Genomic DNA, 13,729 nt, shown 5'->3' on the forward strand with positions numbered 1-13,729 from the left:
CCCTTAGTTAGCGAAAAATTAAAAAATTAAAAAAATGTATTTATTTCCATTTTCCCATTAGGGCTAGGGTTAGGGCTACAGTTAGGCTTGGGGCTAAAGTTAGGGTTTGGATTACATTTACGGTTGGGATTAGGGTTGGGATTAGAGTTAGGGGTGTGTCAGGGTTAGGGGTGTGGTTAGGGTTACCTTTGGGATTAGGGTTAGGGATGTGTTGGGATTAGGGTTTCAGTTATAATTGGGGGGTTTTCACTGTTTAGGCACATCAGGGGCTCTCCAAACGTGACATAGCGTCCGATCTCAATTCCAGCCAATTCTGCGTTGAAAAAGTAAAACAGTGCTCCTTCCCTTCCGAGCTCTCCCGTGTGCCCAAACAGGGGTTTACCCCAACATATGGGGTATCAGTGTACTCAGGACACATTGGACAACAACTTTTTGGGTCCAATTTCTCCTGTTACCCTTGGGAAAATACAAAACTGGGGGCTAAAAATGTTTGTGGAAAAAAAAGGATTTTTTATTTTCACGGCTCTGCGTTATAAACTGTAGTGAAACACTTGGGGGTTCAAAGTTCTCACTACACATCTAGATAAGTTCCTTGGGGGGTCTAGTTTCCAATATGGGGTCACTTGTGGGGGGTTTCTACTGTTTAGGTACATTAGGGGCTCTGCAAATGCAATGTGACGCCTGCAGACCAATCCATCTAAGTCTGCATTCCAAATGACGCTCCTTCCCTTCCGAGCTCTGCCATGCGCTCAAACGGTGGTTCCCCCCCACATATGGGGTATCAGCGTACTCAGGACAAATTGGACAACAACTTTTGGGGTCTAATTTCAACTGTTACCCTTGGAAAAATACAAAACTGGGGCTAAAAAATAATTTTTGTGGAAAAAATAATTTTTATTTTCATGGCTCTGCGTTATGAACTGTAGTGAAACACTTGGGGGTTCAAAGCTCTCACAACACATCTAGATGAGTTCCTTAGGGGGTCTACTTTCCAAAATGGTGTCACTTGTGGGGGGTTTCAATGTTTAGGCACATCAGTGGCTCTCCAAACGCAACATGGCGTCCCATCTCAATTCCTGTCAATTTTGCATTGAAACGTCAAACGGCGCTCCCATGCACCCAAACAGTGGTTTACCCCCACATATGGGGCATCAGCGTACTCAGGACAAATTGTACAACAACTTTTGGGGTCCAATTTCTTCTGTTACCCTTGGGAAAATAAAAAATTGGGGGTGAAAAGATCATTTTTGTGAAAAAATATGATTTTTTATTTTTACGGCTCTACATTATAAACTTCTGTGAATCACTTAATGGGTCAAAGTGCTCACCACACATCTAGATAAGTTCCTTAGGGGGTCTACTTTCCAAAATGGTGTCACTTGTGGGGGGTTTCAATGTTTAGGCACATCAGGGGCTCTCCAAACACAACATGGCGTCCCATCTCAATTCCAGTCAATTTTGCATTGAAAAGTCAAATGGCGCTCCTTCGCTTCCGAGCTCTGCCATGCGCCCAAACAGTGGTTTACTCCCACATATGGGGTATCGGCGTACTCAGGACAAATTGTATAACTTTTGGGGTCCATTTTCTCCTGTTACCCTTGGTAAAATAAAACAAATTGGAGCTGAAGTAAATTTTTTGTGAAAAAAAGTTAAATGTTCATTTTTATTTAAACATTCCAAAAATTCCTGTGAAACACCTGAAGGGTTAATAAACGCCTTGAATGTGGTTTTGAGTACCTTGAGGGGTGCAGTTCTTAGAATGGTGTCATACTTGGGTATTTTCTATCATATAGACCCCTCAAAATGACTTCAAATGAGATGTGGTCCCTAAAAAAAAATGGTGTTGTAAAAATGAGAAATTGCTGGTCAACTTTTAACCCTTATAACTCCCTAACAAAAAAAAATGTTGGTTCCAAAATTGTGCTGATGTAAAGTAGACATGTGGGAAATGTTACTTATTAAGTATTTTGTGTGACATATCTCTCTGATTTTACTGCATAAAAATTCAAAGTTGGAAAATTGCGAAATTTTCAAAATTTTCGCCAAATTTCCGTTTTTTTCACAAATAAACGCAGGTAATATCAAAGAAATTTTATCACTATCATGAAGTACATTATGTTACGAGAAAACAGTGTCAGAATCACCGGGATCCGTTGAAGCGTTCTAGAGTTATAACCTCATAAAGGGACAGTGGTCAGAATTGTAAAAATTGGCCCGGTCATTAACGTGCAAACCACCCTTGGGGGTAAAGGGGTTAATATACATTTTTTTTTGCAAAAAACGTATTAACCAAATACCCTGTATTTTTCCATCTCTTCACTAGCACTTGCCGTTTAGGCCTCTTTCACACTTCCGTCTTTGTAGTCCCGTAGAGATACGTAATTTTTGAGAAAACAGAATCCTGCAAAAAAAAAAAATTGCAGGATCCTGCATTTTCTCATAGACTTGTAGTAGCGACGTATCGTGACAGATGGCCACACGTTTCATCCACCGTGCACTGGATCCTGCGGAATTTCACGGCCCGTCTTTTGCAAAAAAAGTTCAATGAAACGCTCTCTCTCAGAATATCATATTATAAAATTCGACCAGGAACTCGGTCAACGCATCCGTCATAATACTGGATGCGTCACACACGTTTTCCTCTATTTTCACAACGCGTCATTTCACTGCACTATGACGCACAGCTAACGACGGAAGTGTGAAAGAGGCCTTAATGATATTTTCTGAAACAGAGCATTTTTTGGTTTTACTGTGCCTTTTTTGTGTCTCAGTTTCTTGGTGAACAAGCCTGTAGGGACACTGTTCACACCACCATGTGCATGGCTCATGTGTTTGTTTTAACCTGTTGCAAAATATAGTTGCCAGGTGGTTACCAAAAAGCTATGTCCTGTTGTGTGGTTTATTCGATAAATTGTCCTATACTGACATGTACTGTCCAAAGAATAAAGGTGCATGAGTTTGGTCACATGACACTCTCAGCTGGTTTCTTGCGGAAGCCTCTAGAGGCAGCTGAGGTAAAAGTCAGGGAGGAGTTCCTGTGAGGAGTTCCTGTGAGGAGAGATCGACTTCCTAGGCTGCTCTGTCTTCAGCTGAGGTCCCGCTTCCCTTAGGGTAGGTTTCCACGTGCAGGAAACGCTGTGTGTTTGATGCTGTGTAGAGCCGCAGCGTCAAACCCGCAGCGTCCAGATGTTACAGCATAGTGGAGGGGATTTTATGAAATCCCGTCTCCACTATGCGTGGCAACACGCATCCGGCGGCCCTGCGATTCCGGCCATGCGGAGCGTCTTTTTAGATCGCAGCATGTTCGGGTACCTTGCGGAGACGCTGCGCCGCCGCAAGATAAATCACAGGGTCCTATGTGTGGGGTGCGATGATGCTGGATGTGTGCAATGAACACATCCGCATCATTGCGTCTACAGAAGGGGGCGGAGCCGGTTTGCCGCTCCGTCCAAACCGCCGGCCTTCCTGAACGTGGACACGTACCCTCAATCTTCCATTGACCAGGAAACTGCCACAGCCTACGCCAGAAGGGCCTGTTAAATTTCAGTCTTCATAGAGACAGAAGAGATAGAGCTGCACAAGGGCTCTTCTGCTACACTCCACGCCTTTAACCCCCGGAGTTTATTCGGTTTTGCATTTTCGTTCCCCTTCTTCACAGAGCCATAACTTTTTTTATTTTTCCGTCAATATGGCCATGTGAGGGCTTGTTTTTTGCAGGACAAGTTGTACTTTTGAACGACACCATTGGTTTTAACATGTAATGTACTAGAAAACGAGGAAACAATTCCAAGTGCGGTGAAATTGCAAAAAAAGTGCAATCCCACACTTGTTTTTTTTTGTTTGGCTTTTTTGCTAGATTCACTAAGTGCTAAAACTGACCCGCCATTATGATTCTCCAGGTCATTACGAGTTGATAGACACCAAACATGTCTATGTGCTTTTTTATCTAAGTGGTGAAAAAAATTCCAAGCTTTGTTAAAAAAATAAATAAAAAAGGCGCCATTTTCCGATACCCGTAGCATCTCCATTTTTTGTGATCTCGGGTTGGGTGAGGGCTTATATTTTGCGCGCCGAGCTGACGTTTTCAATGATACCATTTTGGTGCAGATACAATCTTTTGTTGTCCGTTATTGCATTTTAATGCAGAGTTTGACAGCAGCATTTAACTGGTTAATAGCTGCGGGCGGATCAAGATTCTACCCGCGAAAATTGAGGACACATGTCAGCTGTTCAAAACAGCTGACATGTCCCAGGAAAGATGTGGGCTCACCACCAGAGTCCACATCAAAGGGAAGGAGTCCGACATTGGCGTACTATTATGCCCGATGTCGGTAAGGGGTTAATGGTTCTGCCAGCGTGAGTGCATCATGTGCCCTGCATATTCTACTGTATACCGAGACAGGGAACCGTATCAGGGCCTAATTGTGAGTAAGCAGTGAACACTATTTCCACAGTGAACCGAACTGTATAGGCCCATCCTTGGTAGTAATATAACTGAAGGACTGTGTGAATTAAGATAGTAGCCCGGTATATAACTGGCAGTCAGCTGATCATTATTTAAGCCATTAACTGGGAAGATTCCTTCTTAAACAGGACGGAGACCATCTCTCTTGCTACCTAAAATTTCCAGCTTGTATGAAGGACTGTGATACCATCACTATGGACTATGTATTTTGAACTGAATACAGTAAAGACTCCCTTGTGATTACATTAATACCCTTGTCAGCATTCATCCTTGAAACTGCGCACACACACACTAAGCGGCTGTAAGGGCTCAGTGTGAGGGACACAGGGCTAGCACGCCACAGCACCGCCTGTGACATTCCCAATTTCTTTATTGTTGGCAGAGCCTGGCACCTATAACATCTAGTTCCCCCTGGGCACTGCAATAGCACAGGCTTCATACAGTATGTGGCACCACAAGGCTCAGTAGATGCAACACAGTGACTGCTCTTAAAAGTCTCTAAGCTGGAATGAGCCGATGCAGAACAATCTCTGCGAGTTCAGACCGAGTCTCTGCTCCCAGGTGGAATCGAACGGCATAGTTTGATCGCTCCACTCAGCACTGGGGCTGGTAACACTGCGCTCTCCTACCACTAGCTTATGATCAGTGCTATTAGAGCACCGATAATAGCTGGATTTCAATGTTTCAGGCAATATCATTGCTTGAAACACTGGAATTATCTGTATTATTCAAGGGGTTTTTTTTATCCTTGGTTATTACACATTTAAATTAGGCCATTTGGGCCATATGCTTTTTACTGCTCTTGCATAGAATAAAATGTTGGAATAATATAATATATTAAGATCTATTAATTAAAATGTGGGACAACCCCTTTGTTTTTTTTTTTCATGAAAAGTTCATCATTATATTTTATAATAAGGATAAACTTCCTCAACTGTAGACATTTTTTTTTATTAAATATCAAGGCTGGTCCATGACTTTGTCTAAGCTTTTAATTCTGGGTTTCTGTGTATTGGGAGTTTGAAATCCCGGCTCTTGCTGCACACAGGTAATCAGTTGTACACATTACCTTCGCGACCTTAGACATATCCATACGTCCTGCTTGGGAAGGGGTTCCCGACCTTGCCCGTATGGATACATCGTGGCGAAAATGCGGCACCACGACTGGAGACACGGTGATCGCATTAAATTGCCTGCTGTTTCTGAGAGCAGTTCTGAAAGGCCTATTGACCCTTTAATGAGCCTTGCTACATGACTAAAGCCCCCGTCACACATAGCGAGATCGCTAGCGAGATCGCTGCTGAGTCACAAGTTTTGTGACGCAACAGCGACCTCAGTAGCGATCTCGCTATGTGTGACACGTACCAGCAACCAGGCCCCTGCTGCGAGATCGCTGGTCGTGTCGGAATGGCCTGGGCCGTTTTTTGGTCGTTGAGGTCCCGCTGACATCGCTGAATCGGTGTGTGACACCGATCCAGCGATGTCTTCACTGGTAACCAGGGTAAACATCGGGTTACTAAGCGCAGGGCCGCGCTTAGTAACACGATGTTTACCCTGGTTACCAGCGTAAATGTAAAAAAAAAAAAAAAACAGTACATACTCACCATCTGATGTCCGTCAGGTCCCTTGCCGTCTGCTTCCTGCTCTGACTGAGTGCCGCCGTACAGTGAGAGCACAGCACAGCAGTGACGTCACCGCTGTGCTGTACTTTCACTTTGCGGCGCTCAGTCAGTGTGGGAAGCAGACGGCAAGGGACCTGACGGACATCAGATGGTGAGTATGTACTGTTTGGTTTTTTTTACATTTACGCTGGTAACCAGGGTAAACATCGGGTTACTAAGCGCGGCCCTGCGCTTAGTAACCCGATGTTTACCCTAGTTACCCGGGTGCTGCAGGGGGACTTCGGCATCGTTGAAGACAGTTTCAACGATGCCGAAGTCGTTGGTAAATCGCTATGTGAGACGGGGCCTTAAGGATAAAAGGCAGATTAGAATCTCAGTTTGCAGACACTGTTTCCAGGGTGCTTCCCCTTATCAGTGCAACGCATGAGATCTGGTTTAGCCAGGTAAGAGGCGTCTGACCCGGATCCAAGGAGCAACCTTTCTCCTTGTTGAGAATTACATGGTTTAACTTTTATCCTGTCATGAGGCTCTTTAAAGGGTCAATATTGACTTTTAGGATTGCTACTTCCAACAGGTGGCACTAGCGTTCTACTCCTCTTCCTCTCTGTAGAGGTAATGTGCATATTTAACTTCCCAGAGGACCATTGCAGGCTTGGCATGTCACTCTCCACAAGGAGAAATGTTCCACTTTGGATCCCGAGAGAGAAGGAAACATGACAGTGAATGAGCAGGAACAGATAGTTTGACCAACGTGGGTAGCAGGGAGCGGAACACAGAACTGGTGGAGGATGCAGGACAGCGGGTAGAGAGCAATACATATGTGGGATAAATAGTGAGGTTTGGCTGGAACATACAATACCTGTATGGTCACACGAGGAGGGGGTGCTATAGGGTGTGAAGTTTCGGTGACCTAAGGAGAGAAAAATACCATTAGATAAACATAGTGATGACATATCATAGTGAACTAAAGTACTAAATAGTACTAGAAAGTATAAGGCTATGTGCACACATCTGGAATTGCCGCGGCAATTCCCCAATTGTGCTGTGGGTAAAATGCATGCGGAATTGGCACACGTTTTCCTGCTAAACACTAGCGTTTTACAAGCGTAATTAGCTTGCAGAATGCTAGCGTTTTCCAAGCAGAGGGGCTATCAGGTCTCAGCCGGCTCATGGAATGCTGCGATAGCAGTATTTAGGGGGCTAAAGTGCCGGAAGCAGTGCGTGACTGCTCCTGGCACTTGGTGTCAGCTATCAAAATCAGCTGACACCCAGAGGCAATCACCCGACTACAGCCCGTGTACAATGGTGATCGAGATGCCATAATATGTCCCTGGTCAGATCGTCCCTGTGTCCTGGGCCTTATTATTACGACCAATGTCAGGGATTAAACATATGCATATCCAAATGAAGCGATGCAGAAACCATGGTGAACCACTAAATATAGAAGACTTCATACTCACAGTACAGGCCACATAGCTCCATGGTCTGTAAGGTTTATATCTAGAAAGCCAATGCATGAGTGTGAAAGACACTTACCTTTAATAATGTTGGAGCACTGATCTTAATTAAGACATGGGTGGTATATAGAAGTATTGGACTAGCTTTGGTTGTTGTGACCCAATGTCGGCTCTCACTAATGGGTCCTTCAAGCTGTGTGATGCATATATACCGGCCTCCCGGCATATCCTGTGTAATGCATATACACCGGCCCCCGGCGTATCCTGTGTGATGCATATACACCGGCCCCCGGCGTATCCTGTGTGATGCATATACACCGGCCCCCGGCGTATCCTGTGTGATGCATATACACCGGCCCCCGGCGTATCCTGTGTGATGCATATACACCGGCCCCCGGCGTATCCTGTGTGATGCATATACACCGGCCCCCGGCGTATCCTGTGTGATGCATATACACCGGCCCCCGGCGTATCCTGTGTGATGCATATACACCGGCCCCCGGCGTATCCTGTGTGATGCATATACACCGGCCCCCGGCGTATCCTGTGTGATGCATATACACCGGCCCCCGGCGTATCCTGTGTGATGCATATACACCGGCCCCCGGCGTATCCTGTGTGATGCATATACACCGGCCCCCGGCGTATCCTGTGTGATGCATATACACCGGCCCCCGGCGTATCCTGTGTGATGCATATACACCGGCCCCCGGCGTATCCTGTGTGATGCATATACACCGGCCCCCGGCGTATCCTGTGTGATGCATATACACCGGCCCCCGGCGTATCCTGTGTGATGCATATACACCGGCCCCCGGCGTATCCTGTGTGATGCATATACACCGGCCCCCGGCGTATCCTGTGTGATGCATAGACACCGGCCCCCGGCGTATCCTGTGTGATGCATAGACACCGGCCCCCGGCGTATCCTGTGTGATGCATAGACACCGGCCCCCGGCGTATCCTGTGTGATGCATAGACACCGGCCCCCGGCGTATCCTGTGTGATGCATAGACACCGGCCCATCTGGTGTGATGTAAACAGTATAATTAAGTATATAGTGAGTACTTCTGTATATAGTAAGGTGCTGTAAGTATAGGTCTGTGTATATAATATGGTGCTGTGTGTATATTAGGTAGTGTAGACTCTACACCATATACAAAAGTGATAGCAAAATAAGGCATCATTAAAGCGTGGCAATCAAAACACTAGATAGCGCTCAAAAGACCCGCAACCAAGAAAGCAAACTAGCTCCATATAAGTCATTGAGAAAAAAGGAGTACCAGCGGAGCAGAAGGATGGTGCAAAATTTAAATATTTATTAATTAACAAGCATGAAGTGCATAAGTACATAAAATACAATTACAAAAGGGATGGTTAAAATAGAGTGAATATTCAAAAGGCATATCTCTACACTATATAATATACACACGGCTCCATACCGTGCTTTACAACCACAGGATATAGTGTGGAGCTCTGTTTACAGTGTGGACTCTCCACTGCAAATAATATACAGAGAGCCATACTAAATAACTATACCAAAGCTTCACAGTATACAGTACAATATACTCCATGTATTAGTATAGTCCACACATATAGTAAATAATGTGAAGCAGTGTATATAATGGTTTGTAGTATATATTGTGGAGCTGTGTATAATTCTCCATATATGTTACACACATTTCACCTGTCCTATTTACTGGGTTTAATCCTCAGTATCTGTATTAGGCCCGGGTCACACTTGCGAGTTCAGCACGAGTCTCTCGCATCAAGTCCGTGCACTGCCGCCGGCACTCGGGACTGGAGTTTGCGGCTGAATGTATTTCTATGCAGCTAAACGCTCCATTCGCGAGTGCCAGGACTTCATGCGAGTTTCTCGCACTAAACTCACAAGTGTGACCCTGGCGTGTGTGTATGTATTATATCAGTGTGGAGAGTGTTATAGTATGTGGGCTGCTGGGGATTGTATGACAGGGCTGTTTTTTTTTTTGTCCCAGACTGGCCGTGTATGTGCTAACAAAAGTGACTTGGTGGGTGCCAGCATTATCTCAATTAGGTGGTTTATGATCTCGTCCAAGTTCCTTCATAACGAGTTTCTTAGAACATCCCCTATTGATAGATTTTGTCATCTCTGTGTTTCTGATGGTTCTAGTGGCCGTATCTAATACACTTTGGATATGACATGATTTAGGTCATGATTTCTTGGTGTTGTGTGGATGGCACCTTTCGTGATGGAAAAGGCTGTTATGGTCCATAGATTTGACATATAATTCTGTTGGAAGTGACCAGCCATCACTAATGACTATAGTATCCAGAAAATTGGTATTTTTGGAATTTCGATGGATGATAAAAGTGAGGACTGAGTTTATGATATTGATCTTATTGACTAAAAATGAGCGATTCTGGGGGACCTGTCCAGACAACAAAAATATCATCTATGTATTGTTTCCCCATGAGGAACAGTGTTGATAGCTCACTAGTATAGGGGTGTTTATCCTCAAAGTCCACCATAAAAACATTAGTATATGAGGGCGCTACGTTCGTTCTCATCGCGGTCTCAGTTAGTTGTTGACAGAATCGATCCTTGGTCAGGATAATCGTAAGTATTTCCTCACAAAACTGTTTTTTTTTTGCATTGGGCTCAAGTCTAAATTACTGACCCAAAAGTCTTTTGTGGCACATAAATCCAATTGATGATCGATACTAGTATAGAGACTGTTTACATCCATAGTAACCAGTAAACTATTAGTAGGGATGGGGCCTATGTTTGTGAGGGATTTGATAAAAATCATCTTTATCAAATAGGAAAGATCTGGTAGGTTTCACTAGATGTGTGAAGATTCTTTCCAAAACAATGGCCAATGGGGGAGAGGACAGAATAAGTGGAGGATACAACTGAATTTTAGGAAGGGCATAAAAGACTGGTGCTATCGGGTGACAATTGGTTATAAACTCCCTGAGCTTTGTGTCAATGGTATTGTTGTGGAGATATTTCTCTAGTATGTTATGGATCTCAACCCTGATCTCAGTTTGTGGATCTCTGGGTATAGGCTTATAGGTTTTGCCGTCTTGTAGCTGTGAATGTATTTTGTTTCTGAAGTAACCCTTGTCCATCACAATGACGCTGGCTTTGTCGGCTGGTTTACTAATTATTTGCTTGCATTGAACAAGGCTGTTGAGTACAGCCTGTTCATTGAATGTGAGGTTACTTTGGATCTGTAGTTCACCATTATTGATAAGCAAGTATACTCGTTGCTCGGGTTTTCCCGAGCACGCTTGGGTGATCTCCGAGTATTTGTTAGTGCACGGAGATTTAGTTTTCCTTGCCTCAGCTGCATGATTTACAGCTTGAGCACATGTGGGGATTCCCTAGCAACCCCCACATGTACTCAGCCTGGCTAGCAGCCGTAAGTCATGCAGGTGCGTCAACAAAAACTAAATCTCCGAGTAGTTAGAAATACCTGGAGATCATCCGAGAGTGCTCACGAAACCTGAGCAACGAGTACACTCGCTCATCACTATTCACCGTCCTAGGTCTCTTTTAGCATCTCAGATACATCTTTGTTTACCAAAGAGAAAAGTTTCAACAGGGTGGTAAGTTCTAGGAGGATTGTATTGGTCAATCAGTGGAGGCCTAGTTGGTGACTGGTCTAAGTAGAATCGTTGATTGCACTTTTTGGTGGGACTTAAGAGATGCCTGTTCAGAAAAGTGTGCCTTCAATCACACTGTGCGATAGAAGCTATGCAGTTCTTGATCTGAAGAAAAAGTATTAATGGTGGGGATTTCCGCAGAAGGACAGGCCTTACTGTTATAAATTCAGTTCATATGAAGTAAGTATAATAATAATAATAATTTTATTTATATGGTATATATATATATATATATATATATATATATATATATATATATATATATATATATATATATATATATATACACACACATATACACTCACTGGCCACTTTATTAGGTACACCTGTCCAACTTCTTGTTAACACTTAATTTCTAATCAGCCAATCACATGGCGGCAACTCAGTGCATTTAGGCATGTAGACATGGTCAAGACAATCTCCTGCAGTTCAAACCGAGCATCAGTATGGGGAAGAAAGGTGATTTGAGTGCCTTTGAACGTGGCATGGTTGTTGGTGCCAGAAGGGCTGGTCTGAGTATTTCAGAAACTGCTGATCTACTGGGATTTTCACGCACAACCATCTCTAGGGTTTACAGAGAATGGCCCGAAAAAGAAAAAAAATCCAGTGAGCGGCAGTTCTGTGGGCGGAAATGCCTTGTTGATGCCAGAGGTCAGAGGAGAATGGGCAGACTGGTTCGAGCTGATAGAAAGGCAACAGTGACTCAAATCGCCACCCGTTACAACCAAGGTAGGCCTAAGAGCATCTCTGAACGCACAGTGCGTCGAACTTTGAGGCAGATGGGCTACAGCAGCAGAAGACCACACCGGGTACCACTCCTTTCAGCTAAGAACAGGAAACTGAGGCTACAATTTGTACAAGCTCATCGAAATTGGACAGTAGAAGATTGGAAAAACGTTGCTTGGTCTGATGAGTCTCGATTTCTGCTGCGACATTCGGATGGTAGGGTCAGAATTTGGCGTAAACAACATGAAAGCATGGATCCATCCTGCCTTGTATGGAGCATCTTTGGGATGTGCAGCCGACAAATCTGCGGCAACTGTGTGATGCCATCATGTCAATATGGACCAAATCTCTGAGGAATGCTTCCAGCACCTTGTTGAATCTATGCCACGAATAATTGAGGCAGTTCTGAAGGCAAAAGGGGGTCCAACCCGTTACTAGCATGGTGTACCTAATAAAGTGGCCGGTGAGTGTATATATATATAGTATATGGGATGAGATGTTGTAGATGAGAGGTTCTGGCCTACCTGTGACCTGGTCCGCATCCTTAGACCTCTGGTACCGTCTATCGCCTCGCCGTCTAGATTTCCTTGTGTTCGATTTCCTCTGGAACCTAAAAAAAGGGTTTTGTAGGGAAAGAGACTCGTCGCTTCCAGAACTGGAATAATATGAGCGAGGTTGTCGTGTAGGTCTGTAGAATTCTGTGGACTGCCATCGATAAACCTGGCCAGATATATAATCTTCAGAGTCTTTGAAGAATTTCCTGCGTTTTTTGGATTCCAATTTGGTTTTAAATTCCGCAAGATTCTTGTCTACCTTGGACTTGATGGTTTGCCAATCCTCCAAAGTGCTTGTATTAACAAGTTGCTGTTCAATGATTTCTACTTTTTGCTTCGCCTCAGTTACAGCTGTGTGTAGAAATTCCAGGGTAAGTAGAATTAGGTCCATAGAACACTTATTGAGAATAGCATCAAACTTGTTACAGTAGTCAGGTTGATCAAGGAAAAGGGCAGGGCGTAAGTGGGAACGTAGACCCCTCGGGATACGCTGCACCTTGTAGTATTCTGCGAGGGTGGCGTTATGTAAATCCAATGAGATAAAGCGTTTTGATGCTTGTTCATAATCTCGAGTCTTGAGGTCTCCTGTTGGAATCTGGAGAAAATGACTAGATGATGCTACTCGAGAGATGATAGCGTTGGCTTCAGTATCGTTGTAAGTAGCCGTTGGTAATGACATTTGTGCAGTGATGAACAGGTGCAACAGTCAGATTTGTACAAAGTAGGTGAAAAAGACTAGCACTGTCCTTTTAAAAATAGTGTGCTCGAGGAAGGGACTCTTGGTACAGACTAATCGAAGTAGAAACCTCAGCAACCACAGAAAAGAACGGAACTGTAGGTCTTTCTGAACTGTTGTTATTTATTTGGATCCGACAAAGTCAAAACAGATATGGTCCGACGTTTCGACAGAGAGCGCTTTTTGCCAAGGACATCTGAAGGGGATTACAGAAGATACCTATTATACAGTGTCGCAAATGATATACAAATATATACAGAAAATATATACACAAACAGGATATGCAAAGGTAAATACTAGTGATGAGTGAGTATACTCGTTGCTCTGGTTTTCCTGATCACGCTCGGGGGTCCTCAGAGTATTTGTTAGTGTTCGGAGATTAAGTTTTCATCACCGCAGCTGAATGATTTACAGCTACTAGCCAGCTTGTTTACATGTGAGGATTCCCTAGCAACCAGGCAACCCCCACATGTTCTCAGGCTGGCTAATAGCTGTAAATCATTCAGCTGCGGTGATGA

General features: G+C 44.1%; 1 protein-coding gene across 2 annotated transcripts in view; it reads right to left on the reverse strand.

Moving 5' to 3' along the window:
• The window catches only part of LOC143807726 (uncharacterized), a 103,020-nt gene that overhangs the window by 88,602 nt on the left and 689 nt on the right, over positions 1-13,729 (reverse strand). For both annotated transcript variants that reach the window (XM_077289594.1, XM_077289593.1), the window contains exons 2-3: positions 12,446-13,407; positions 6,947-6,997 (exon numbers count right to left, since the gene is read on the reverse strand). In XM_077289594.1, the coding sequence (XP_077145709.1) occupies positions 6,947-6,997; positions 12,446-13,154 (760 nt within the window). In that variant the 5' untranslated portion in view covers positions 13,155-13,407. The remainder of the gene's footprint in view (positions 1-6,946; positions 6,998-12,445; positions 13,408-13,729) is intronic.

This window comes from Ranitomeya variabilis, chromosome 2, assembly GCF_051348905.1.
Source record: "Ranitomeya variabilis isolate aRanVar5 chromosome 2, aRanVar5.hap1, whole genome shotgun sequence".
NCBI lineage: Eukaryota > Metazoa > Chordata > Amphibia > Anura > Dendrobatidae > Ranitomeya > Ranitomeya variabilis.